The 22,882-nt window shown below is 59.5% G+C and overlaps 1 protein-coding gene across 4 annotated transcripts; it reads right to left on the bottom strand.

The window, feature by feature from the left end:
* Positions 1 to 856: 856 nt before the first annotated feature.
* Positions 857 to 22,774, bottom strand: KCNJ4 (potassium inwardly rectifying channel subfamily J member 4). Of its 4 annotated transcripts, none has more exons than XM_039246150.1 (2): positions 22,697 to 22,774; positions 857 to 2,561 (listed from the first exon to the last, which is right to left on the bottom strand). In XM_039246150.1, exon 2 carries the CDS (start codon positions 2,520 to 2,522, stop codon positions 1,173 to 1,175), a length of 1,350 nt encoding a protein of 449 aa, XP_039102081.1. In that variant the 5' UTR covers positions 2,523 to 2,561; positions 22,697 to 22,774; the 3' UTR covers positions 857 to 1,172. The 4 variants fall into 4 exon arrangements, with proteins under 4 accessions (XP_039102081.1, XP_039102083.1, XP_039102082.1 ...); XM_039246152.1 differs by lacking the exon at positions 22,697 to 22,774 and adding an exon at positions 18,217 to 18,248; XM_039246151.1 differs by lacking the exon at positions 22,697 to 22,774 and adding an exon at positions 9,551 to 9,604.
* Positions 22,775 to 22,882: the final 108 nt, after the last annotated feature.

Genomic DNA, 22,882 nt, shown 5'->3' with positions numbered 1-22,882 from the left:
TCATCAGCCCGGCCTGGTGTGTGTGCGTGTGTGCTATGTAGATGCAGGCCTTCCCACTTCCCCGGGTTGTAAGGGATTAACTGACATCCACACAGGGCTTTCCCACCACCCATCATCTCTTGGGAGGGAGCTATGGTTCGTCCCATTCTGCAGATGATGAAACCGAGGCCAAGAGCAGATGGGTAACTTGCTGGCAGCCACACAGCTAGTGAGAAGCAAAGCTGCGACTCAAGCCCAGGTCCTCTGAAGCCCTCTCGGGGTCTTTCCCCTTGGCTCCCAGCAAGGAGAATCGCAGGTGATAGAGTTCCCTCCAGGGGTCAGAAAGGGACACGGGCGTACCACACACAGACACATTCACATCATGGTGGGTCTCTCTCTCTGTCTCTTCTTCCCAGCTTTCCATCTTCAGCCAGCCTAACCCTAATGGACCATATACTTTATTAAAAATATATAGTTACAAACTCCATTGTCAATCTGGGCTGGACCCGGGGACCCGGAGGGACCACGGGGAGGGGCGGTCCTCACCCTGCCCCCCCGGGGTCCCACCTCTGCACCCAAACCCAACACCATCCAGGGGCCGAGACGGCTGGCTTTGGGGACCAGCCGGCTAGCTGGGCAGGGGGAGGGGCTAGGCTTGACAGGCGGGGAGGGGTGGGAGGGGAGATCACGGAGAGGGGCTGCACCTCCTTGTCCTGCGGGTACAAATGGCAGAAGGTGGATTCGGTGCCTCCATCTCTCCATTTATAGATATTTACAAAAGAAAGTCAAGAGCAACAGGTCACAGTCATGCAAAAGAAACGCACCCCCCGCCCTCCCTCCCCCCGCACTAACCCCTGCCCACCCCAGAACCCCATGATGCCCACCCCCCCCAGCAGTCCAGCCGCCTTCCCCAAGGTTCTGAGAGCAGAGGGGGCATGTCCTTGGAGTGTCAGTGGGAAAAGGGTGGTGGGTCTGGGGTCCCCGAGACGCCAGTGGGTCGGCTGATAGGGCGGAGGGTATCCTGGGCTCTGGAGTCACTGGGGAGGGGTCCCGCAGTCTCTGAAGCCCCCACCTCCCTCCAGAAGGTCCACGGAGCCAGGGGCAGCTCTGTCCTGAGTGTGGAGGGGGTGTCCTGGCATCCCACCCCCCCGGCAGAGGCTATTGTGGGAAGTGACGAGGGCGGGGCCTGGAGGTCAGATAGCAGACTCCCTGCGGTAGGAGACGTTGTCCAGAGGGAGGGTGGCCTGCATGCGCTCCAGATCCAGGTGGCTGCCAAACTCCAGCATTCGGATGATGCCCGCCTCCTCCTTGGAGCCCGCCTCCAGGCCCAGGCCCGCGGCCACGGCAGCAGCGGCCGCTGCCTCCTCCTCCATCTCCTCTTCCTCCTGGCTCATGAGGGCCAGCTCATTCTCGTAGCAGAAGGCACTGGGCGGCGGCGGCGGGGCGGGCAACACGGTGATCTTGCTCTCCTGCAGCTCCCGGGCCGAGCAGCAGGGCGTGCCGGCCACCTCGTAGGTCTTGTGGAAGCGCGAATAGTCCACCTTGTAGTGGCTCTTCTCCTCGAAGACCACGGGCTCGAAGCGGTGGCCCCACAAGATCTCGCTGGCCAGGTAGGAGCTGCGGGCCTGCGTGGTCATGGCCGTGGCCTCCACCATGCCCTCGAGGATGACCACGATCTCAAAGTCCTCCGACTCCAGCTCCTCCTTGCCCATGCCGTAGAGCGGGCTGTCCTCGTCGATCTCGTGGACGATGATGATGGGCGACACCAGGAAGATGCGGTCCAGGCCGATGTCGTAGCCCACGTTGAGGTCCCGCTGGTCCAGCGGCAGGTACTCGCCCTCCTGGGTCATGTAGGGCTTGATGAGCTGGGCCCGCACGTGGGCCTCCACGATGTGGCTCTTGCGCAGGTTGCCCACGCGCCACATCAGGCACAGCTTGCCGTCGCGCACCGAGATGACCGCGTGGTGGCTGAAGAGCAGCGTCTGCGCCCGCTTCTTGGGCCGGGCCATCTTGGCCATGATGGTGCCGATCATGAAGGAGTCGATGACGCAGCCCACGATGGACTGGACCACCACGGCGATGACCGCCAGCGGGCACTCCTCCGTCACGCACCGGAAGCCGTAGCCGATGGTCGTCTGCGTCTCCACCGAGAACAGGAAGGCGCCCAGGAAGCCGTTCACGTGCATGATGCAGGGCTTGGGGGCCGCCGGGGCTGCCGCGCCGCCACCCGTCGGGGCCCCACCCGCCGCCGCTGCCGCCGCCGCCGCCGCCGGGCCGGCCTCCAGGTCGCCGTGGAAGAAGGCGATACACCAGAAGAGGAGGCCGAAGAAGAGCCAGGAGACGAGGAAGGCCGCCGAGAAGATCATGAGCATGTAGCGCCAGCGCGTGTCCACGCACGTCGTGAAGATGTCCGCCATGTAGCGCTGCGACTTGTTGCTCAGGTTGGCGAAGTACACGTTGCATTGGCCGTTCTTCTTGACGAAGCGGTTGCGGCGTTTCCGCCGGGGCACGTGGGCCTGCCCGTTGCGGCTGTGCCCGTGCATGTCCTGAAGCCGGCGTGGTCACCTGGGGAGACGCAGGGCCTGGGGAGGAGACGCCGGACAGGTGAGATGCCGGCGGCCCGGGACCGACGTCCCCATCGCCACCCCCACCCAAAGGTGCTCACGAGGGGAGCAGGACCCAGGGCCTCCTCTCCCTGTGGGCAGAATGTGGCAGGTCAGGCTTCTGCATTCAGGCCGGGGGTGTCAGGACCAGAGCCAGCCCCTCAGAGGCCCAGACGCTGAGGCCCCCAGGAGAGAGCCCCTGGGACTGCCCCCTCCACTCCAGCCCTCCTCGGCCCCCACCCCCTGGCCGGGGACCTTCCTCATACCCATCATGGCTCCGCCATCCGTCCTGCTTGCCCCGAGCAGAAGGGAGCTGTGACTGCTCTGGCTCCCCACTCACCTCCCTGGGTCCAGCCTCTGCCCTCTTGGGTCTCTCTGGGGCTGGACACCCTCATAGGTGGCCCAGTACGGCAGCCAAGGGCCACCTGTGACTTTTGACTTTTAGTTAAATACAGTTTTAACTTCAGTTCCGCACATTTCAGGTGCCTGGTGGCTGCATTACCAGACAGAGTTGACAGAGAACATTTCTATCGTTGCAGAAAGTTCGCCCAGACTGGGCGGGCCCCTGGTGCCCCACCTCGGTCTCTTTCCCGAGCCCGCATGTATTGAAGAGAAGAGGGTGAAAACACCAACGGTGATGGTCAAGGTCAAGGAAGGAGGAGCCCTGGGCTTTGGCTCCAATGTGGGCATTGCTAGTCCCACGTCACAGGCGAGGGATCAGGGCTCACAGAGGGGAAGTGCCCTGCCCACGGCCACACAGCTGATGAGTAAATCCAAATACAGGTGTGTCTAACCTTCAGGCCCCAGGTGCCATCGACATCTTTGAGCTCACGGAATGGAGACCCAGAGGCAGACGCAGACACCCGCTGCCTTGCTGTGACACCTCAGAGAACTCAGTTCCCCTCTCTGAGCCTCGGTTTCCTCACCTGGAAAATGGGTATCAAAACCCTACCTCACAGGACCCCAGGAGGTAGCAGGTGCTCGGTTAAAATGGGTCCCCCTCCTGTCTTCCTTCCCTGCTTCTGGAAAGCAGGAGGAAGCTGTCGAGAGGCAGGATTCACCTGTCACCATCCTCAGCTCTTTCACTGGAGGCGGACGGCCCTTACCCCACCCGGTGGCACCAGCTGGGCCCACGGAGGGCAGACCCTCCCCTCCACCTCTCCCTTCCACTGGGGCCCCAGAAGAGAGAGGGTGATGGTGGCGGGGGGGGGGCCGCCCAGCCGCTGGCAGGGCTGGGCCTGGGCTCCCGGTAACGTTTTGGCCCAGAATTATATAAGGCTGGAAGTTTCTATTTTCTGTTCTATTCTTCTTCCTGATCTAATTGTGCATCTGTGGCAATGTTTATACACTTCCCCGTTCAGGACAACTCGGTTGCCGCAGCAACCGGTGTGCGCCAACGCTGTAATTTAGAGATCACCAGCCTGGAGCCTGCCTGCGCCTCTTCCCGGGAGCAACTCCCTCCCGCGGCCAGGCCCCAGGGAGAGAGTGAGTCCTGCCCCCCTCCTCCCCCGCCATCACCCCCCACTCTGGGTTCTTCTTCTCTCCCCGCCTCAGAGGAGCTCCCTGGGTCCCACAGTCACACACTGAAGTCCTTTACCCGCCGCACAACATGGGCGAGTTACTTGGCTGCTGGGAGCCTCAGTTTCTTCTTCTGGAAAATGGGACCGGTGAGCCCCATCACTGGTCTGAAGACCTAACAGACAATGCCGGTGTGCAATGCTGGCCCCTGGGAGGTCGTAACTTCCGCCGGGAGCCCCGGACCCTCTCTGTCACCTTCCCCAGAGCCCTAACAGCCAGGGGGTAGCCCTGAAGGAGTTGGGGGGGGGCAGGAGCACCTTCTATCTTTAGGGAGGTCTTCCTTCACTAAAATCTCCCTCTGCTCGGTCCCACTGTCTTGAATGCCTCCGTTAGCACCACAGAAGGAGCCAGAGCCCGAAGGAACTGGCGATCACTGATTTCAAGACCCTTATTTTACATCTGAGGCTCAGATTTGCTAAGGGTCCTAGAGTGAGGCAGGATGGACCAGCCCGGAGCTAGGGCTCCTCACACCTGCTCCAGAGTTTCTGGAAGGTTAAGGTGCTCCTGGAAAGAAGAGCATCCTCCCTGGAGCACTTGGTGTGCCGTTTGGGGCCAAAGAAGAGAGGGCACCTGCTTGGCCCTAGCAGGCCCTGGACCCACTGGCCACAGGCCTCAGAGAGAGAGGCAGAGGGGACAAAGCGTGGTGATCTGGCCTTTGACAGGTGACACTGAGGCCCAGACAGGGCCGAGGCCCTACCCAAGGCCAAGGCCTTACCCAGGGTGCTGGGGACTCCTGGCTCGCTGCTCAAGGGGACCTGTGCTGTAGGAGAAGGCTCTTTATGGGGCTCTCACTCTCTAGGAGGGCCCTGGGGGTGAGGGTGAAGGAGCTGATCTCTGCCCCTGGTTCTCTCTCACCAGCACTGCCCACTCCCCTCCTTCCTGAGCGGAAGTGGCAGGAATCAGCCCAGCCCCATGCTCTGGGGTCGCCCTGAGGCTCTGCATGTCCCTGCCCCACACTCCCCCAGCCCCTGCCTTTCCATCAGGCCATCGCTGTGGGCCTCACACCTCAGCCCAGCGGGGGCCCTGCTTGCCCCCCACCCTTGCAGAGTGCCAGGCCCCACGCCCATCGCTCTGCTCGCGCTGCCACGCTCTGAAATGTCAGCTTAGGGGCCATTGGGAAAGCTACTCCCAGACTCACCCCCTGTCCAGCCTGTCCCCCTGAAGACGCCCGGTTGGTGAGGGCCCTGTCTGCAGCGACCCGCTCAAAGACGCGAACGCTGCTGTCACCGCTAACTCCTCCGGCCGGAACGATAGGCTCACCGCCAGCGCCCCACACGACGGCCGACCGAAATGTGCAAAGTACTACGCCTGGCATTGTGCTTTCATGTGACAATGGCCGGGAGACGGCCGGGCTTTCTTTCCCTTGTTTGTCACACAGGGCTTCCTTGGGCCCAAGGGAGCAGTGCAGACGAGAAAGGGCACAGATCATCGAAGAGGAACGACTCCTGTTGTATTAACACGCGGCCTGGTTGTGCAGGTGCCTGTGTTGTGTCCACAGCTAAACTGTCCTTTTCCAGAAGGCAGGAAGCTGGTCTAATTCTTGAGCAACAAGTGTGCCTTGACATGAACGCACGTGGAAGAACACGGGCTCAGCACATTTTCTACGGTGGGGGCTCTGGAAGGCCGGGCCCCTCTCCCTGCCTTGTGGGGGGACCTTGGATGAGCTCTTCCCCTCCCGGGCCGGCTTCCCCTGCTGACTGTTCTGAGTCACCCTGGGACTCTTTTCATGGTAAACTTTCTTTCTTTGGGAGATGCTGGCTGCCTTTAAAAACTTAATGTCCCAAGGGCCGCCTGGGTAGCTCAGTTGGTTAAGCCTCGGACTTCAGCTCGGGTCATGATCTCATAGTTCGTGGGTTAAGGCCCCATGTCGGGCTTTGTGCTGACAGCTCAGAGCCTGGAGGCTGCTTCAGATTGTGTCCCCCCCTCTCTCTGACCCTCCCCTACTCACGCGCGCTCTCTGTCTCTCAAAAATAAATAAAAAACATAAAAAAAAAAACCACCTTAATGTCCCAGGGCAACTTTGGGGAGAGGGGAGGGAGGCTCAGTGGACTTTGGATTCTGGCTCAGATTGTGATCTCATGGTCTGTGTTCGAGCCCCATATCGGGCTCTGTGCTGACAGCTCAGAGCCTGGAGCCTGCTTTGGATTTTGTGTCTCCCTCTCTCTCTGACCCTCCCGGCTCATGTTCTGTCTCCGTCTCTCTGTCTCTCTCTCTCTCAAAAAACAAAAAAAAAAAACAAAAAAAACCCAACATATTTTAAAAAACAAATTTAAAACAATAAAAACTTAATGTCCCTTCTTGGCAAAATGAAGGATTGACAATATTGTGTCAGTTACCAAAAAAAAATTGTTTTCCATTTAATTTCCATTTAATTTGACTGTGCTGTAAACATCCCAAATCTGGTCCATCCCAAATCTAGTCCAGACCTCACCGGACAATTAGAGAAACTGAGGCCCAGAGCAAGGCTGTGGCACCGCGAGGCACAGAGCTGTCAACTCGCGGGCACCATCGCCAGCCTGCTCCTTCTCAAGGGGGCCAGACAGCCTGCCTGCCAGGGGTCCAGAGGAGGCAGGAAAGAGACCCCAGTCCTATCACTCTGTTTTCCCTCTGATTTCATGACGCCAAATGCTCCCTCCTTGCCCACAACTCCCTTTGCAAAAGCTGATAGGGACCCCTGGGTGGTTCGCAGTGGGTTAAGCGTCCTGCTCTTGGTTTCAGCTCAGGTTGTGATCTTATGGTTTGTGGGTTCGAGCCCCATGTTGGGCTCTGTGCTGACTGTGGAGACTGCTTGGGATTCTCTCTCTCTCTCCCTCTCTCTCTGCCCCTTCCTCATTTGCACTCTCTCAAAATAAACAGACTAAAAAGAAAGAAAGAAAAGCTGATAAAATGAGAGCGACCCCAGGTGAATCCCGGCGACCCGGCACGCTACGGGGGCAAATCTCCCTGTGTGGAGCCCCCCACTCACGGGAGAATTACCGATGACCGCAGGCGCACCTCACCCCAGCCTCCAGCCCACAGCAGCGGCCCTCCCAGAGACCTGACGGGCAGGCTCCCTTGCAGGGCAGAAGGAAGGGCCAGGAGGCCACACTTAGGGACAGTCAGCTGGCCTGCGGGGCCTCTATGCATCTCATTCTTACTGGCTGGGACAATTGGGGAGGTGAAGTGACTTGCCCCAGGTCACACTGCTCAGCCCTGGAGCCCAGCTGAAACTGTCTCCTTCTTTGTGGCTGCTTTCAGGCCAGCCACTGCCTGGTCTATTTCACGGAAGCATCATTGCATCCCTTTGTTTATTTAACAAGTATTTATTAAGCACCTATCACAGCGGCAAGCAGGGTTATTATTTCCCTTCCACGCTGAAGAATCAGAGGCTGGGGGTGGGGGGAGTGGGGGTGAGGACGGGGGTCACGGAAGTGGCAGAGCTGGGATTCTGACTCAGGTCTGGCTGGCTCCAGGTCCCCGGCTCACCTCGGTCCCCAGTCTGGCTTCGGGCTCCCTTCACTTTCCACAGGGCCCCGTGTAACCAACACAGGTCGCTTGTGTCTCTCCCCAGTCCCCCAGCCCCCTGGGCCCCGCCCAACCCCCTCCCTGCCCAGGCCCCGGCCTCTGATTCTTCCCTGGCTGTCCCAACCAGCCGCAGCCCTGCTTTCTCTGAGCCCCTTGGCCCTCCCTGCCTGCCTGCAACCCCCGGCTCCTCTCTGACTTCAGAAAAATGACATGTTGGCTAAGCCCCGTGTTTGCGTGGCAAAGCCTGGCCATCAGTCTCAGCTCTGTCACCTCCTACATGTCCTCTTTGGACCTCGGTTTCCTCAGTTGCAAAGTGGAGACGAGGCCTGAGGCACCTACCTCCCGGGGCCCTAGTTGAGACAAATGTGATAACTACTGGGAACAGAGACACTGGCTGACGGCTTAGCGGGGCCTCACGGGTAAAATGCACAGAAGATGCAGATGACGTTGGTGGCGGCGGTGCTGACGAAGATGACGGTGATGACGAGACAGAATTGGGAAACCCAGGCTCGAGCCCTGGCCTCCCAACCAAACAGCTCCAGCGGGGGGCTCCTTCCCTCCATCTGCAGAACGGGGGACCTTGTGTGCTCCGTGGCAGGAGTGCAGGAAGATGTAACGAAACAAGGCGCCTGGCGCAGAGTCTGAAATAAGGCAGGGGGATCTGGTGGGTGTTCCGGGGTCTGATCAGCCCCATTCATCCCTGAACCCCTCAGGGGATCGGACAGGGAGGCTGACACTTCTCTTCTGCCAGAGGGATCAGGCAGAGCAGGCCCAGCCTAGGCAGGGCCCAGGTGACTGACTCAGTGCACCCAGGCCGGGTTCCAGAGGGCGGGAGGATTTCCCTGGGGGCAGCGGAAGGAATGCACACCCTTGTCCCCTTTCCCAGCCCCGTGGGGAGCACATCCATCTGACTGGATGGCCTGGTTTGGGTGAGGGTTCATTCAGCTCTGACACACAGGGCTGTGCCCGGGGGTGGGAAAGGGGCTCAAGATCCGGCAGCTGAGCTGTGCTACTCAAAGAGTCAAAGGGAGGGGCGCCTGGGTGGCTTAGTCGGTTAAGCGTCCGACTTTTGCTTGGGTCATGATCTCATGGTTCGTGGGTTCGAGCCCCGCGTCGGGCTCTGTGCTGACTGCCAGCTCAGAGCCTGGAGCCTGTTTCAGAGTCTATGACTCCCTCTCTCTCTGACCCCCACTCCCCCGCCGCTCACGCTGTCTCTCTCTCTCTCCTAGAAATAAATTTTAAAAAACATTAAAAAAAAAAAAAAGAGTCAAAGGGAGCTGAGGATGGCTCTAGCTATGGGGAAAATGGTGGCAGCGTGTCCCCTCTTGCTCACAGCCTTCTGCAGGCCCCTATCCTGCTCCCCAGGCCCCAGAAGGTCTGACCACCTCCCCTTCGTGAGTCTCAAGAGCCCACATCTTCCCCCTGCCGTGGCTTCAACTCTGGACTCTGTTCCGATTTCCACCTGTGTGACCTTGGGCAAATTACTTAGCTTCTCTGGTCCCTGCACTTCTCATCTCCAGGTAGGGCTAACAATAGACCTTACCTTATAAAACTATAATGAGGAACAAATTGCTCGTGACCCGCACAGAGTAAATGATTGCTAAGTGGGTACAAATCACTCCCAGGGCAGAGCAGTCCTTCCCTTGACCTCTCCTGAATTCCAGCCGCAGCTCCTGAGCCCATCACATGGCCCCGTCCCATTGGTTTACGGAGACACCAGCATGGGAGCAGCTGAGCAAGGGCCGTGACCGCAGAACAAGGGCCGTGACCGCAGACTCTCCCAAGGCCGGCCCGGAAGTGGGACCAGTCCGCCTCTCTCCAGCAGACTCCTTGACCTCCCTGAGCCTTAACTGTCTTCATTGGCAAAGGAACATGGTAATGCCTACCTTGCAGGGTGGTAATGAGGGCCAGATGCAGACTGTCACTGGTCACAGAGGTGCAGGCCACACAGTGGGTGCTCAACGAACGCCGTTCCTCCCTCACCCTTTCTATGCCCTGAAATCCCCCTGCACACCCAATCCCTCCCCAACTGGCCCACGGTGTGACATTGCAGAATCCACGTGGAGCATTTAGCAGGCGCTTCCTCTGTGCCGGCCCCGTTCTGAGTGTTTTACACTGATCAATTCCTGCCGTCCTCACCATGACCTCAGAGGAAGTTGCCATTATTGTCCCTACTTTAGAAGAAAATGAAGGCAGAGGGAGGTCCAGCAACTTGTTCAAGGTCACATAGCTCTTTAGTGGCCGAGCCAGGTTTTGGACCTGGGCAGTCAATGCCAGAGCGCGTTCATCAGGCACTCGACGCTCCTGCCCCAAAAAAACACTGCCACGTTGTTTCTTCCATTCGGTAAACATTCCTCAAGCCCTACTATGTGCCATGGTCTGTGCGGTCAGCCTTTTTGGGAAGGGAGAGGCTGGGTCATAGGGCCAGTGGGAGCCAGGACCTGGTCCCTGATTTTATTTCCCTTTCTTTTTACTTTAATGTTTTATTTATTTCTAGGAGAGAGAGAGAGAGACAGCGTGAGCAGGGGAGGGTCAGAGAGAGAGGGAGTCACAGACCGAAACAGGCTCCAGGTTCCGAGCCGGCAGTCAGCACAGAGCCCGACGCGGGGCTCGAACCCACGAACCGCGAGATCATGACCCAAGTGAAAGTCGGACGTCTAACCGACTAAGCCACCCAGGCGCCCCACCTGGTCCCTGATTTTAGAGCCTGGCGCACAGGAGACTCGGCCTCCCCAAGGGGGTCAGAGCCCTGTGGGGTGAGCTGGTTCAGTCCTCCACCTCTGCACCCCAGCTCCCAGCTCCCCCTCCCAGCCACTCACCAACGGGTGAACAGGCTTAGAGAGCAAGTCCCCTGGTGGGGCACCCAAGTGGCTCAGTCAGTAGAGCATGTGACTCTTCACTGTGGCCCAGGTCATGATCTTGTGGCTTCATGAGTTCGAGCCCTGTGTCAGGCTCTGCACCGACAGCATGGAGCCTGCTTGGGATTCTCTTTTTCCCTTTCTCTGCCTGTCTCTTTCTCTCTTTCTCTCTCTCTCTCTCTCAAAATAAGTCAATAAACACTTAGAAGAAGAAGGAGGAGGAGGAGGAGAAGAAAAGGAAGGAAGGAAGGAAGGAAGGAAGGAAGGAAGGAAGGAAGGAAGGAAGGAAGTTAGTTCCCTGGAATGTCCAGAGAGGCCTTCTGGTCATGGTCACACGGCAGAGCTGGTGGCTACAGGACCCCAGGGTCACTGCTCCAAACTGCACATGTGCCCTTTACTGGCCCCTGGCCTGCCAGAGAGCTCCCCCCAGCCCACCCCAAGGACCCCCCTCTATTGGCCAGACAGTCCCACCAAAGGGACTGTCCCCAAACACCTGTGCCCTCCTTCTATACAGGGATCAGAAGGCGAGAGCAGATCCCCGAAGGCTTCCTTTTTCCAGAACATCCTCAGCTCTCTCATTGGTGGTGGGATTCAATCCCCCACAGCCTCGCTGCAGCTTCTAGGGGCCTGGTCTGCTGCTCATTCTTCCTCCAAAGTGGCTCAGTCAAGTACTATTTATTACACCCTTGCTGCGGGTCAGCCCCAGGCCGTGGACTTACCCAGGCTTCTGGATCGGCGGCAGAGAGATGCTGTACACATAAGAGCATCTGCATAGACGGGCAGTCGGAAAGTGTGAGAAGCTGCCTGAGGGAGAAGTTCGGCAGGATGTGAGAGGGGACAAGGGGCTCCAGTTGGGTGGGGGTCCCCTAAGGCCTCTTTGAGAAAGTGACATTGAAATCAAAACCCGGGGAGTAACTGGGGGTCCAGTCAGTGAGGAGCACTGTGTGTCTATGTGATAGGTAGTGTGTAGAACATTCCAGAAAGAGTTTGGTGAGTCGAGAATCTGCAGCAGGCCAGGTAGTGGGAGTGAAATGAGCAAGAAGGAGGGGAGCAAACTTGCCCGGGGCGGGGGGCAGGAGTGGGAGAAAGGACCGCAGAGTTCACCCTCAAGGCCACAGGATACAGGTGGGGAGGTGGTTGGGGTTGGCCTGGTTTGATCTCTTAAATTCCCACGCGGGGCGCGGTGGCGGGTTGCATGGGGCCGTTGGGAAGAGGGGTGTTGGGAATAGGCAGGAAGAGGGTGCTGTAAGAGGCCCAGATTTAAGGAGGGACTGTGTCCAGGGTGTGAAGGCTGTGGGTGTCCGGGTGACGAAATCCGCAGCAGCCTGTCAGACCCCAGGTCCGGCGCAGTCATTAGGTGCTGATTGCCTGGGATGGTGTTTTAAGTTGCGCAAACAGAGGCAGCAGTCTGTGGCAGGAATGCCCGGAAGAGGAGTCAAGGAACCTGGGGCCGCTGAGCCCCTCCTGCACACGGAGGGGGGACCCCAACTGGCACCGCAGCAGAGAGAGGACAGCGGGCCCCCAAAGCCAGAAGAGAGGTTTTAGCAGAGCCGCCCGGCCGGCCCTGCCCAGCCCAGACCACGCAAGGCTGGCGGCCCCACGTCCCTTCTCCATTGGATCCGTCCCTCCCTGGCCACAAAGGGTGAAGTGAGGACATGGGCAATGGGAGAAGGCAAGGCGTGGGGACAGCGGCCGAGGGGGGCCGGGGGCAGGGGTGTCCCAGCAGGGAAGGGGGTGGGCTTGGAGATCACCACCCCAACCTTGGTCTCTCAGCAAACCAGACTCCAGGAGCTGGGGCTGCTGGCGGTGTAGGGGGTCCCCCAGAGCTGTGGGGCATGGGGGCTTTTGTGCCTCACTCACCCTGGCACAGGGTTCTCTGGATTTTCCGATGGGCCCACAGGCCACACCCAAGAAGAGGTGTGGGAAGAAGGGAAGATCAGGGGAAGGGGAGTCAGAGCCAAAGTCCCAGGCTTGCTTCCTGCCTTGCTCTGCGAGGCCCGGGGTGGCTTCCGAGAGGCACAGGATGGACCGTCCGAGGCACTTGGGGGCGCCCCTGGGACCTCAGCCTGCAGACTGTCATAAGCATAGGGAGTCAAGTGCCTTGTATGCCCAGCCCGCCCTGGAAGCAGCCAGTGCCCACCAATGAATGGCACATCGCACAGCCGGGGTGGGGCGGGGGGGCAGTAGGGAGGAGGGAGCCCGGGAAGGAGCGATCTGGGTCTTCAAGATGTGTTTTTAAGCAAAAAAAAAAAAAAAAAAAGGCAACCGTGATGAACGTTGAGTATAGTATCTACCATTTGTGTAAAAAAGGAGAGAAAGAAATTTATAGGCACGCATATTTGCTTGTCTGTGCTTGTCTATGGATGGAGACCCAGGAAACTGGTGACATTGGCTGCCTCCGGGGAGGGGAAGCAGGTGGCTGGGGATGGGGTGGGAGGAAGAATTCTCACTGTATTCCTGTTTGTGTCTTGTTAATTTTAGAACCTTATGAATGTATTACCTACAGAAAAAAAGACACATAGAAGGTTTTTAAATTAGCGCATACATATGTGTATTTTTCTGAGAAGGCTGAGAGCATTCATAAGGTCCTCCAAAGGGCCCGTGATCCCAGAAAGCCTGAGATGACTTAACGTCTGTGCTGTGTGGCCGTGGGGAAATGCCTTAACTTCTCTGAGCCGCGGCCAGAAAATGGGGAGGAATCACGCCCACTTCTGGGGCATGCTGCGAAGGCGAATGGCAGCCGTGGATGTAAGAGTTTATGAACCGTAAAGCGCAGGAGCCCTTCTTGAAGGGGGTGCCTTGCTGTCATCCATGGTCCCCTCCAGGGTTCCTCTCCAGGGCTCGGCAGCTCTGAAAGAGCCCCTGCCCTCCTCCTTGAGTCCTCTCGGCACGGCCCCCTCCCCTCCCTCTCCCCCCTGCAGCCTCCAATGCACACCTCTTGCAGCACCCAGGCTGGTACTCTCAATCCCACCTGGGTTCAAGGGCACCGCCCCACACCCTGTCGGTCCAGCCTGCTGCGCCCTCCCTGACCAGACGACTCCAGGGCCTCTCCCACTGCGCTCCCACGTCCATGTGGGATGAGGACCCACGTTGCCCGCCCCCCTCCCCCATTTGCAGCCCCCTGGACTTCCCACAACATGGCCCTGACCTCTCCTCCGCCCCCACCCCCATCCCTGGCCACTCAGGCCTTTCTTCTTGTTCCTCGAACACAGCAAATGTATCCTTATCTCTGGCCTTCACGGTGGCCGTCACTTCTGGTTGAAAGGCGCCAAGACGCCACTGCTCACACACCTTGCTACGTTCAGGTGTGAGTCAGAGCCTGCCTCCTCCAGGAGGCCCCCCCACCCCCACCCCGGTGCTCTCCGTCTGGGTCCCGAGCCTCTGGCATCTATGCGATCCGAGCCCATCTCATTTACCATCCCCCGAAGTGCCGGGATCTTGAACCTCTGCTTCACCCCCGTGACCCCCGGTGCCTGGCTCCGAAGCGGACACTTAGCAAACCTCTGACGACTGACAGAGAGACCAGATTAATTTCGGCTCGTCATAATTCCCGCGAAGGACCTAAGCAGGGGATGTGACAGAATGTGACCAAGGAGGAGTTATTCCTGTCACCGTAGTCAGGGAGAACCTCTCAGGCGGAGGTGGTCTCTGAGTGGAGCCAGATGGGGACCTTCTGCGGCATCAGAGTGAGAGCAGGACGTCTGAGGCCCCAGGGCCTTAGCCTCACCCTCCCACGGAACACAGCCTTCTCTGAAGGGGTCCCCCAGGGGTCCCCCAGCGGGGTGGGCAGGGTGTCCCCATTCACACCAAGGGCTCTAGGCGCAGAAGAGCAGCTCCAAGGACTGGGAGAGGCTGGGGCGGGCGGACAGGCCTCAGAAGGGCTGGAGAGAGCGGCCCCTGCTTCTACCCCAAGGCTCCCGCTCATCCTCGGACACGGGTGACTGTCCCTATCACGAGGCCCAACACACACACAGTGCTATGTGCTCACCATTCTCACCATCTGCCCAGCCGGCTCCCAAGGCCAGAGACTCACAGACTCCATTCATTCATTCATTCATTCATTCATCACCCTAAACGTACGCCGAGCGGCAGGGACATCTGCCCTCCTGCCTGGTGTGTCTCCCACTCAGCACAGAGCCTGGCCTCGGAGCCACCCTACAAACCGCCAAGGGATGAATGAACATTTACTAAGCACCTACTATGCGCTCGGGGAAGAGAAGCGAGTAGGACACCACCATGCTTTGCGGAGGTCCCCGTGTGTGTGACGATGATGTGAGGCCCAAGACCAAGGGTCTGCAAGGTCAGAGGGCTTAGGGAGAGGTCCCCAGGAAGACGTCGGGCCAGCAGGGAGCGTGAAGAAAACCCAGGGCTGGGCCAGGGCGGGCCAGAGGCCCTGGGGGGTTGTCTGTCTTCATAGCCTGGAGCCAAGGTCACTGCTGGGCCAGGGGAGGGAGGTCTGGGGGCAGAGCAGTGGCATCCTGGAATTCTTGGCACTTACATTCCTAGGAACTGAGCGTCCTGGAGAAAGAGGAATCGGCACACGGAGCTTGTCCCTCAGTGCTGCCTCCAGGGAATCTATACGGGGCGGGCGGTAGCTTTTAAACTTTCCCACCGAGACCCAGGGTGAAAACCAACATACCCCACATTGCTACTAGTTACACTATATATATATATATATATTAAAAGCTGTAAGAAGAGTGTTACAAAATAATACTTAGCCTCACTACATGGGAAGCGCTGGGGGTTTTCTTTTTTATTTCATTAAAAAAAAAAAAAGAGGAGTGAACTTAACGAAATCAATTTCACAGCCACTAATGGATCGGGACTTGTGTGTAATCTAAGAGCAGTGGCCCGCCGGCGCTCAGGAAACGTGAACGGGTTGAGAGGGGGATCTAAGCCTTGTCTACCTTTTTTTTTTTGTTCCTGGTGTCCCTGGCTGGGCACAGTCTGCCAGGGCCTGTCTTGACCACAGGTAGGACCATGGGCTTTTGCAGGGCACAACTGTGGGGAGAGTTGTTGGAGGTGGTGAGGGAATACTTGGCCACACGGAGGCCCAGACAATGAGGACTCTGGGTTCTGGGTCTAATCCCTTCCCTTGACCCTGTATTAGAACCTGCTGCTGTCCTCCTAACAGATGTTATTCAGCAGCTGCTTGCATACCTCCTGTGACAGGGAGCTCACTCCCTTCTTAGGCAAGCACCAGAGTGTGGGGAGGGAGCCTCTGCCGTGCTATTCATGAGGCTGATAACTGCGACCCCTCTCCCATGGCTGGTGGTCCATGCTCCAGTCTCCTGGGCCATCACCTCAGGGGCCCAGGCCAGCTGCAGCATGAGGCCATGCCGGCTCTCTGCCCCACCTGTTTCCTTCTCCTCCTTGTTGCCCAGCGTCTGGGGGATGGCTCTGAAACCCAGCCAGAGAGGCTCTTTCCAAGGTCAGGTGGCCCAAGGACCTGCAGCTGCACGGCTTGGCGCTGGTTCTCAGCCAGCCCTACCCCCAGGTTGCCTCTGTTTCCCGGAGGAGCAAAAGTCCTTGTCCCAGTCAAGGTCAGGAAGGGTAAGTGGCTGGCAACCTTGGGAGGCAGAGGGGTCAGGAGGAGCCCTGGGCCAGGCCAGCCCCGGCTCTGCCACCGTTGCTGGGTGACCTTGGGCAATTCACTGCAGTCTCTGGGCTCAGCGGCTCCATGCCCTAGCAGAGTGCTGGAGACAGTGCAGGTGTGGGAGCCCGAGGGGCCACCGGAAAAGGCTGGGGAGACTTTTCTCCATCGTCCCAGGCCCAGGGGTAAGTCTGCTCAACTTCACTCCCCACGCCCAGCCCCATCTCCCTTCTGCCCTTGCCAAGGTCCCTACTGGGCCCACCCGAGCAGGCCCAGACCAAATCTCCCAGCCGACGGGGCGCCGCCAGGCCCTCTGCCTGCACAGCTCCAGCTGGGGGCTGAGCACCAAGGACCACCCATCTAGGTAGCCTCTCTCTTTGACCTGGCAGCGCCCCTCATGGACACGTCCCCTCCCCCTGTCCCCCGGGACCGGATTTCCGGCTGCTGGCGCAAGAGCTGGTCATCAACTGGCCAGGTAGCCAGAGGCAGGAATGGGGGGCGGGAGGAGGGAGAAGGGGGAGCCCCAGGCTGGAAGAGACGCACTGCTTCCTCCCGCAGCAGGCCAAGGGGAGGGTTCCAGAATGGCTAGAACTGGGAGCGTTCTGGCAGGGCGAGGGCATACCGCTGCGTCCACCTCGCCGGACCTTGGGCAAACTCTTGCTTCTTGCTGAGTCTCAGTTGTCTCAACTGGGGAGCGGGAGTGATGGCCCCCACGGGGTGGGAAGGAGGACCCAGTAAAACCATGGATACAAAGCCCTGCCCAGAGCCTGGCACCGGGGGTCTGTCCCCGCTCCTGCGCCAGGACCCCCCAAGAAAACCTCCCTGCGGCCTGGCCATGAAGCAACAGCACGGCGCCTCCAAGCAGCTGGGCGTCTAGGGGCGCGCCCCAGGGAACGCGTGAGAGCATGTGCAAGGGTGCGCCGGGAGGGGTGAGACAGGGGGACACGAGAGGGAGACAGTGCCACACCCCAGCACCCCTCTCCCCCATTTGCCTGTGTGCCCCGAGACAGAACAGGGGTCTCAGAATCAAGCAAAACCCACCCGCTCGGTCCCAGCCGCTTTCTATCTGCGTCCTGCCGGGCACTCCCCCTCGCTGGGACCTCAGTTTCCCCTCTCATAATCAGAGAGAAGCCCCGATGTCCCAAGTCTTGCAGGTTCGCCACAGGGACCAGATAGGGCGTTGCAGGGGCAGAAGGGCCCCAGGCCCTCGAGAGTGGGGGCCCGAGCCCCAGAGCCAGCTGGAGCACGAGCCCACCCTGCCCCCCACGCCGCACCCCACCCACCACCCCGTGAGCCCCGAGTGCGCGCCGGCAGGAGCGCGCGTGTGTGACTCAGGGTCTATTCATAGCTGAGCTCCACCAGCTGCAGCGTCACAAGCAGAGGGGCCTCAGCCCATATTATTATTTCAATTACCATCTGAATTAAAAGTTTGAGCAGCGATCAGCCCACGTAGCAAGGGGAAGAGGGAGCAGGAGAAAAATAAAGATGAAAAGGAGAAGAAGGGCTGCGCCCGGAGATTCCCCCCACACCCCAAGGAGGGCTGAGTCGCCGAGGAGGCTTAAAGGTTATGCCAACCTCCAGGATTGCTGCCTGTCCCTTCCCGGGGCCCAGGGTCCTCGTGGGGATGGGAGGAGCGCTTTGAGATGACAGCCCAGCGGCTGCTACGTGGTGAAACAGCTCATTCGGTCCGGATTCTTGGGCACACAGACGAGCCTACCGCCTACCGAGCTCAGAGAGGCTGAGGAGCTGACCTAAGGTCACACAGGAAGCCACGCCCAAGGCTGCTAGGTCCAAGAGCCTCCTCTCCTGCCAGGCAGGTCCCACCCACAGTTTCCCCTGACTTCACAGGGTGTATGACACGGACATCTGTGGGTGTCTCTGGGACGGGACCAGGACCAGGCAGGACAGAAGTGGGCCCACTGTCCCTCCTGATATCTCTTCCTGCTCCCTTCTCCGCCAAGGCCGCCTTTCCCCCCTCCTCCACAGCACTAGCCTCGAGCCAGCACTCTCTCAGCCCTCGGCCAAACCACGGAGCCAAACCACGGAGCCTCCAGGTCCGGCCCTAACACCCTCATCCACCCCAAGGAGCCTCCTGACTCACCGGTGCAGGGAAAGACCCCTGGCCCAAATCTGACTCTCTGGGCACCTTTGGGCGGGTCATTCTTCGTCTCTGTGCCTCAGTCTTCCCATTTGTAAAGTGAGTTCTCCCTTGGGTGCACGTTTAGAACTATGCCTTCAGAATGGAGCCCCCAGAGGATCCTTGAGGGGGTGTCATGCTGTGGGGGCGACACATCAGCTCCTGCCAAGCCCCAGCCCAGGGGAGGGACTTTTTTCCACTCTTTTCTCAAGGAAGTTCCAGGGACAGCCCCTGAGAATCTCACTGGCCAGGACTCAAATCCAGACTCATTCACTTCCCTGCTGTGTGACCTTGGGCAAATGGCATAGGCTCTCTGAGCCATGCCCCCCCCCCCCCCATCTGTAACACAGGGACATCAAATCGACATTGCGGGGCTGTAGGGAGGATTGCAAGAGGAAGCGTCTGCAAAGAGCTCCCAGGCCCAGGCCAGTGCCACTCAGGTAAGCAATGGCTGCTGCTTCCCGGCCCCTCCTGGGATATGAAAGACTCCGGGGATTTTGGAGGCGGGGCCGCCCTCCAACCTCACCCAGAAAGCCGGACTCACTGGGTCAGGATTCTTGGCAGGGACTCTTTTGGTTGTGCTTAAATAGCTCTGGGAATGAGCAGCTCACTATTTCACAAAACATCCAGAGGCTCCCCTTCTCTCTCTCCCTCCAGCTCTGGGAATCTTCTAGAAGGGGCCATAATCTTCTAGCTTACCCCCAAATCTAGTCTGTCTCTGCTTGAGGCTGCTCGAAACCCGCTTTAAAATGAGCCCAAGGGGCGCCCGGGTGGCTCAGTTCGCGTCAAGCTTCCGACTCTTGATTTCAGCTCAGATCATGATCTCATGGTTCGTGGGATTGAGCCTCATGTCGGGCTCTGCTCTGCGCTGACAGCCTGGAGCCTGCTTGGGATTTTCTCTTTCTCATTCTCTCCGCCCTTCCTCCCCACTCCCTCCCGATCTCTCTCTCTCTCTCAAAAGAAATAAATAAACTTAAAGAAAAAAAAAGAAAAGAAGCCCGGAAGGGAGCTCTTGAAGCCGACCACATGCAGGATGGGGTTAATGCCCAGGGATGGGGGAGATGGTGGGATCCAAGGAGCAGGAAGGGAGAACCGAGGAGGCCTCAGTGCGAACAGGGCCCTCAAAGCTCCTGGCTCCTGGCCAGTCTTGCTGGAGTGTTCCACCACGTATGTATCTTCCTGCCTGCCTATCTGCTTCTGGGCAGGGCTGGGAACCAGGAGCCTGGGGCTCAGGCCCCGCCTCTACTTCCTCCACCCCCTCAACCACCACTGTGGCCTTGGGGTGGGGGTCCACTTCCCTCTTTGGGCCTCAGTTTCCACTTTTGTAAAACAAGGACATCGGACCAGCGATTTAAGGTCCAAGCCCTCTGTCTGTACTGGGATACTGTTCTAATGCCCCCTCACCTCCAGCCCAGGCTGCGGGGGGCCACGGGGCCCCCGAGAGTCTGTGCTTTCAGGGCCAGAGACCCCGTCTCTTCCCTCATCTCTAGTACCTCTTTCACACTGAGTGCCTTTGAGGGCTCTGTCGTCCCCCATTTGACAGGTGTGGAGATGCAGGTCTAATGAGGTAGAGTCACTTGCTAAAAGTCACAGGGAGCCACTGAAAACTCAGAGCTCCTCCTCTGTGCCCAGGAGAGCGGCAGGACCCAAGGGCATCTTTTTTCAGGAGAGTCACCAAGATCTTGAGTGTCCAACTGCCCTCCACACAGATGTAGACACCGCACAGGGCAGGGGGGTGGGGGCGGGGGGACCTGCCCAAGGTCAGGCAGCAAGGCAATGACAGATTGTGCCGCACTTAGGCTGCCCTGCCTCCCAGGCGCCACCGAGCCTGGGGGACAGCGACATGGCCCGACCTCCTGCCCTGGCCCTGGGATCTTTCCAAGATTGGAGCCGCTGATCTGCCTCGAAGACCCTGCTTGCCTGCTCCCCAAAGCTCACCACCCCCCACCCCCACCCCCGCCAACACCGGGGACTGAGGCCGCTAGAGTGAGAGGGGAGACAGGAACGAAAGTTGAGACTTGGCCACTTGCCCCCCCACCCCGGCCCTCCGGCCCTCCCTCTCCTCGTGCAGGGGGAGCGGCGGTGATGTAATGCACTCGGCTTTGGTCCCCGGTGCCAATCTCAGAAGAGAGACGACAGATTGCGTGAGCCAAATTTGGCATCCTAGGGGGAGAGGCATGAAAAGTGGAGATGTGGAGGAGAGGAGCGAGGAGCCTGGGGAGGCGCGGGAGAAGCCCCCGGCCCAGCGGACCCCGGAGTCACCTCCTCTCCCGCCACCCTCTCCTTCCCTCCGCCGGAGCCCACCTGGCCTCGGGGTCCCCCCCATACACACTCTGGGAGACCAGCCCGGCTCCTCTTCCCCGGACCCTCCAGCCCCGGGAACTGCCAGTCCTACCCCCCCACCCCCACCCCCTCGCAACACACCGCTCCAGCTCCGTTTCCCACCGCCACGAGTCTCCTGGTTACCATGTTGCTGGTTGTCATGTCACTTCCATGTCCTCGTGACTCAGTGGTCCCCGCAGAGGGGGCCCCTCCTCCTCACACCCCCCTCAGCACTCGCCCCCGCCTCCCCCAGATCCACATTAAGCACCAACCCGCCCTGTAAGCCTACACTGCTCCTCCTCCCCTTCCTTCTTATCCTAAGCTAACAAATCTTTCCACGGCATCTCCTAGAGCTACTTCCTTCTGTGTTCTGCAAATGGCTAAGAACCTACTATGCTCCAGGCTTTTGCGAGCTGCTTTCAGAGGCCTGACACAGTCTGCAAATCACTCGGCAACCCAGTGGAGACGGTACCAACAACCCCATTCTCCAGTTGAAGACACTGAGGCCCAGAGAAGTCAAGCCAGCTGCCCAAGGTCACCCAGCAGATACTCAAGGCCAGCTCTGTCTGTTCCCAGTCACCCCAAAGGCCTTTACGGGGAGAGGAGCTTCCTTTTCAAGGGTAACCAAAGCTTCCCGAGGAAGAGCTCCCGAGCCCCCAGGTCCCCCTCTGATTCCTGGACATTCGCCTCCTTGCAGTCTTCTATTTGAGGCCACAGACTCCCTCTCCGTTAGCTGTTCACCTTCCCAAAGGTAAAAAGGAATCCTTCCTGCGGGTCTGCCCAGCACTTTCCCGAGTCTGCGAACAGCCCTCAGCTCATTTGAGCCCTTGGAGGTCAGTGGGGCAGGGAGTTGTGTCCTCATTCCACAGACGGAGAAGTTGAGGGTCAGGGAGGAGAGTGACTTGCTCAGGGTGCTGGTCCCTCAGCTAGTGAGCTGATTTCTAGGACCCTGAATGTAGGGTATGCAAAGCCCGCTGCCCAGTGTGAAAAGCCCCAGAAAGAGCCCCCCTCCCTGTGGAAAAGAGTCGAATGTTCCAGGCTCCGAGTTGGCTATGGGTCAGCTCCAGGGCCAACAGCCTTTGCTCATACCACGTTGCAGCCCGGAACCTTCTCCCACCGCCCTCTCCTACCTTTCGCTCCTCTCATCCCAAGGCAGGGCCCCAGTGTGGCTCTCGGGGCCCCAAAGTCCCCCCAATAGCTCCCCAAAATTCCCGAAGGAAGCCCTGGAGGTCACAGGACTGTATGTGGGGAGAAGCAGAACATTTTACACACACATGCGCGCATACACACACAGAGAGATCTGGCTCCTCTCTGGGTCTTGCCCGCATGGCCCTGGGACCTCTGTTCCTCAGTTCCCTGTCCCCCCAAGCTGTCCTCATGGTCTTAAGGCCCTCACCCGCCAGCCTAGCCAGGCCAGCAGTGTGATGCTGATGTTGGTGGGGAGACAGGGAAGTTTCCCGGCTCTGGGGTTCGTTCGTTCAGACCTCTCTTTCCTCGTGGGCTCTCCTCCAGGGAGGGAAAAGCAGTCTTTGCCTCTTTCCACGGCTTCCGCCTCTGCCTCATTTACTGGACCCCACCCTGGGCTCACCTGGCCCCAAGGAGGTGCTCAAAGCATGAGAAGTGGGATGCTGTTTGCCGTCACATCAGAGGGCCAGGGCCGTTTGCAAACAGGTTGCAGCTGGGGGAGTGGAAAGGGGACCCCCCCCAGCCTTTGCCACAAGTCACCTGCCTTGAAGCTCCTCAAAACCCGCTGACAAATGGGGGTGGGTGGAGGCAGGGAAAGGTCGTGGCCGGGGCAGGAGGTCAAGGCCCCTTCCGCCTACTTCTCTCCCCCTTTCTGGCCACAACCCAGACCTTCGCGCTCCCCACCGACCCAACCTACCGACCGACCCGACTGACAGAGCGACAGACTTGCCAGCTCCCCCCCCCCCCCCCCCCCCCCCCCCCCCCGCCATGCAGGGGAGTAGCCGGACCGCGCTCATCCCGCGCCTGGAACCCGAGACCCGCAGGGATAAGGGTGCTGAGCGGTCGGGGCTCGCGGAGCCCAGACGGGACACACAGACACGCGCGCGGCCGGACAGACGGACGGACAGCGCCAGCGGTGGGCGTGCGCCCGGCTTACCACGGGGCGGAGGTTCCGACGGAGGTCCAGGAGGCGGCGAGCGGGCTCTACATCCCCCGGCGCAGTCGGGCGGGCGGCGTCCCGGGCGGGGAGCGGGGAGTCCCGGCGCCCCCTCCCCGCGAACTCGGCGGGCCGGCCCCGCCCCCCTCCCCGGCTGCAGGCGGATCTGTCCGTCGGCGTCCGGGT

This window comes from Hyaena hyaena, unplaced genomic scaffold (assembly GCF_003009895.1).
Source record: "Hyaena hyaena isolate Hyena2069 unplaced genomic scaffold, ASM300989v1 scaffold_280, whole genome shotgun sequence".
NCBI lineage: Eukaryota > Metazoa > Chordata > Mammalia > Carnivora > Hyaenidae > Hyaena > Hyaena hyaena.
This window is presented reverse-complemented; position numbering and strand designations above follow the sequence as displayed.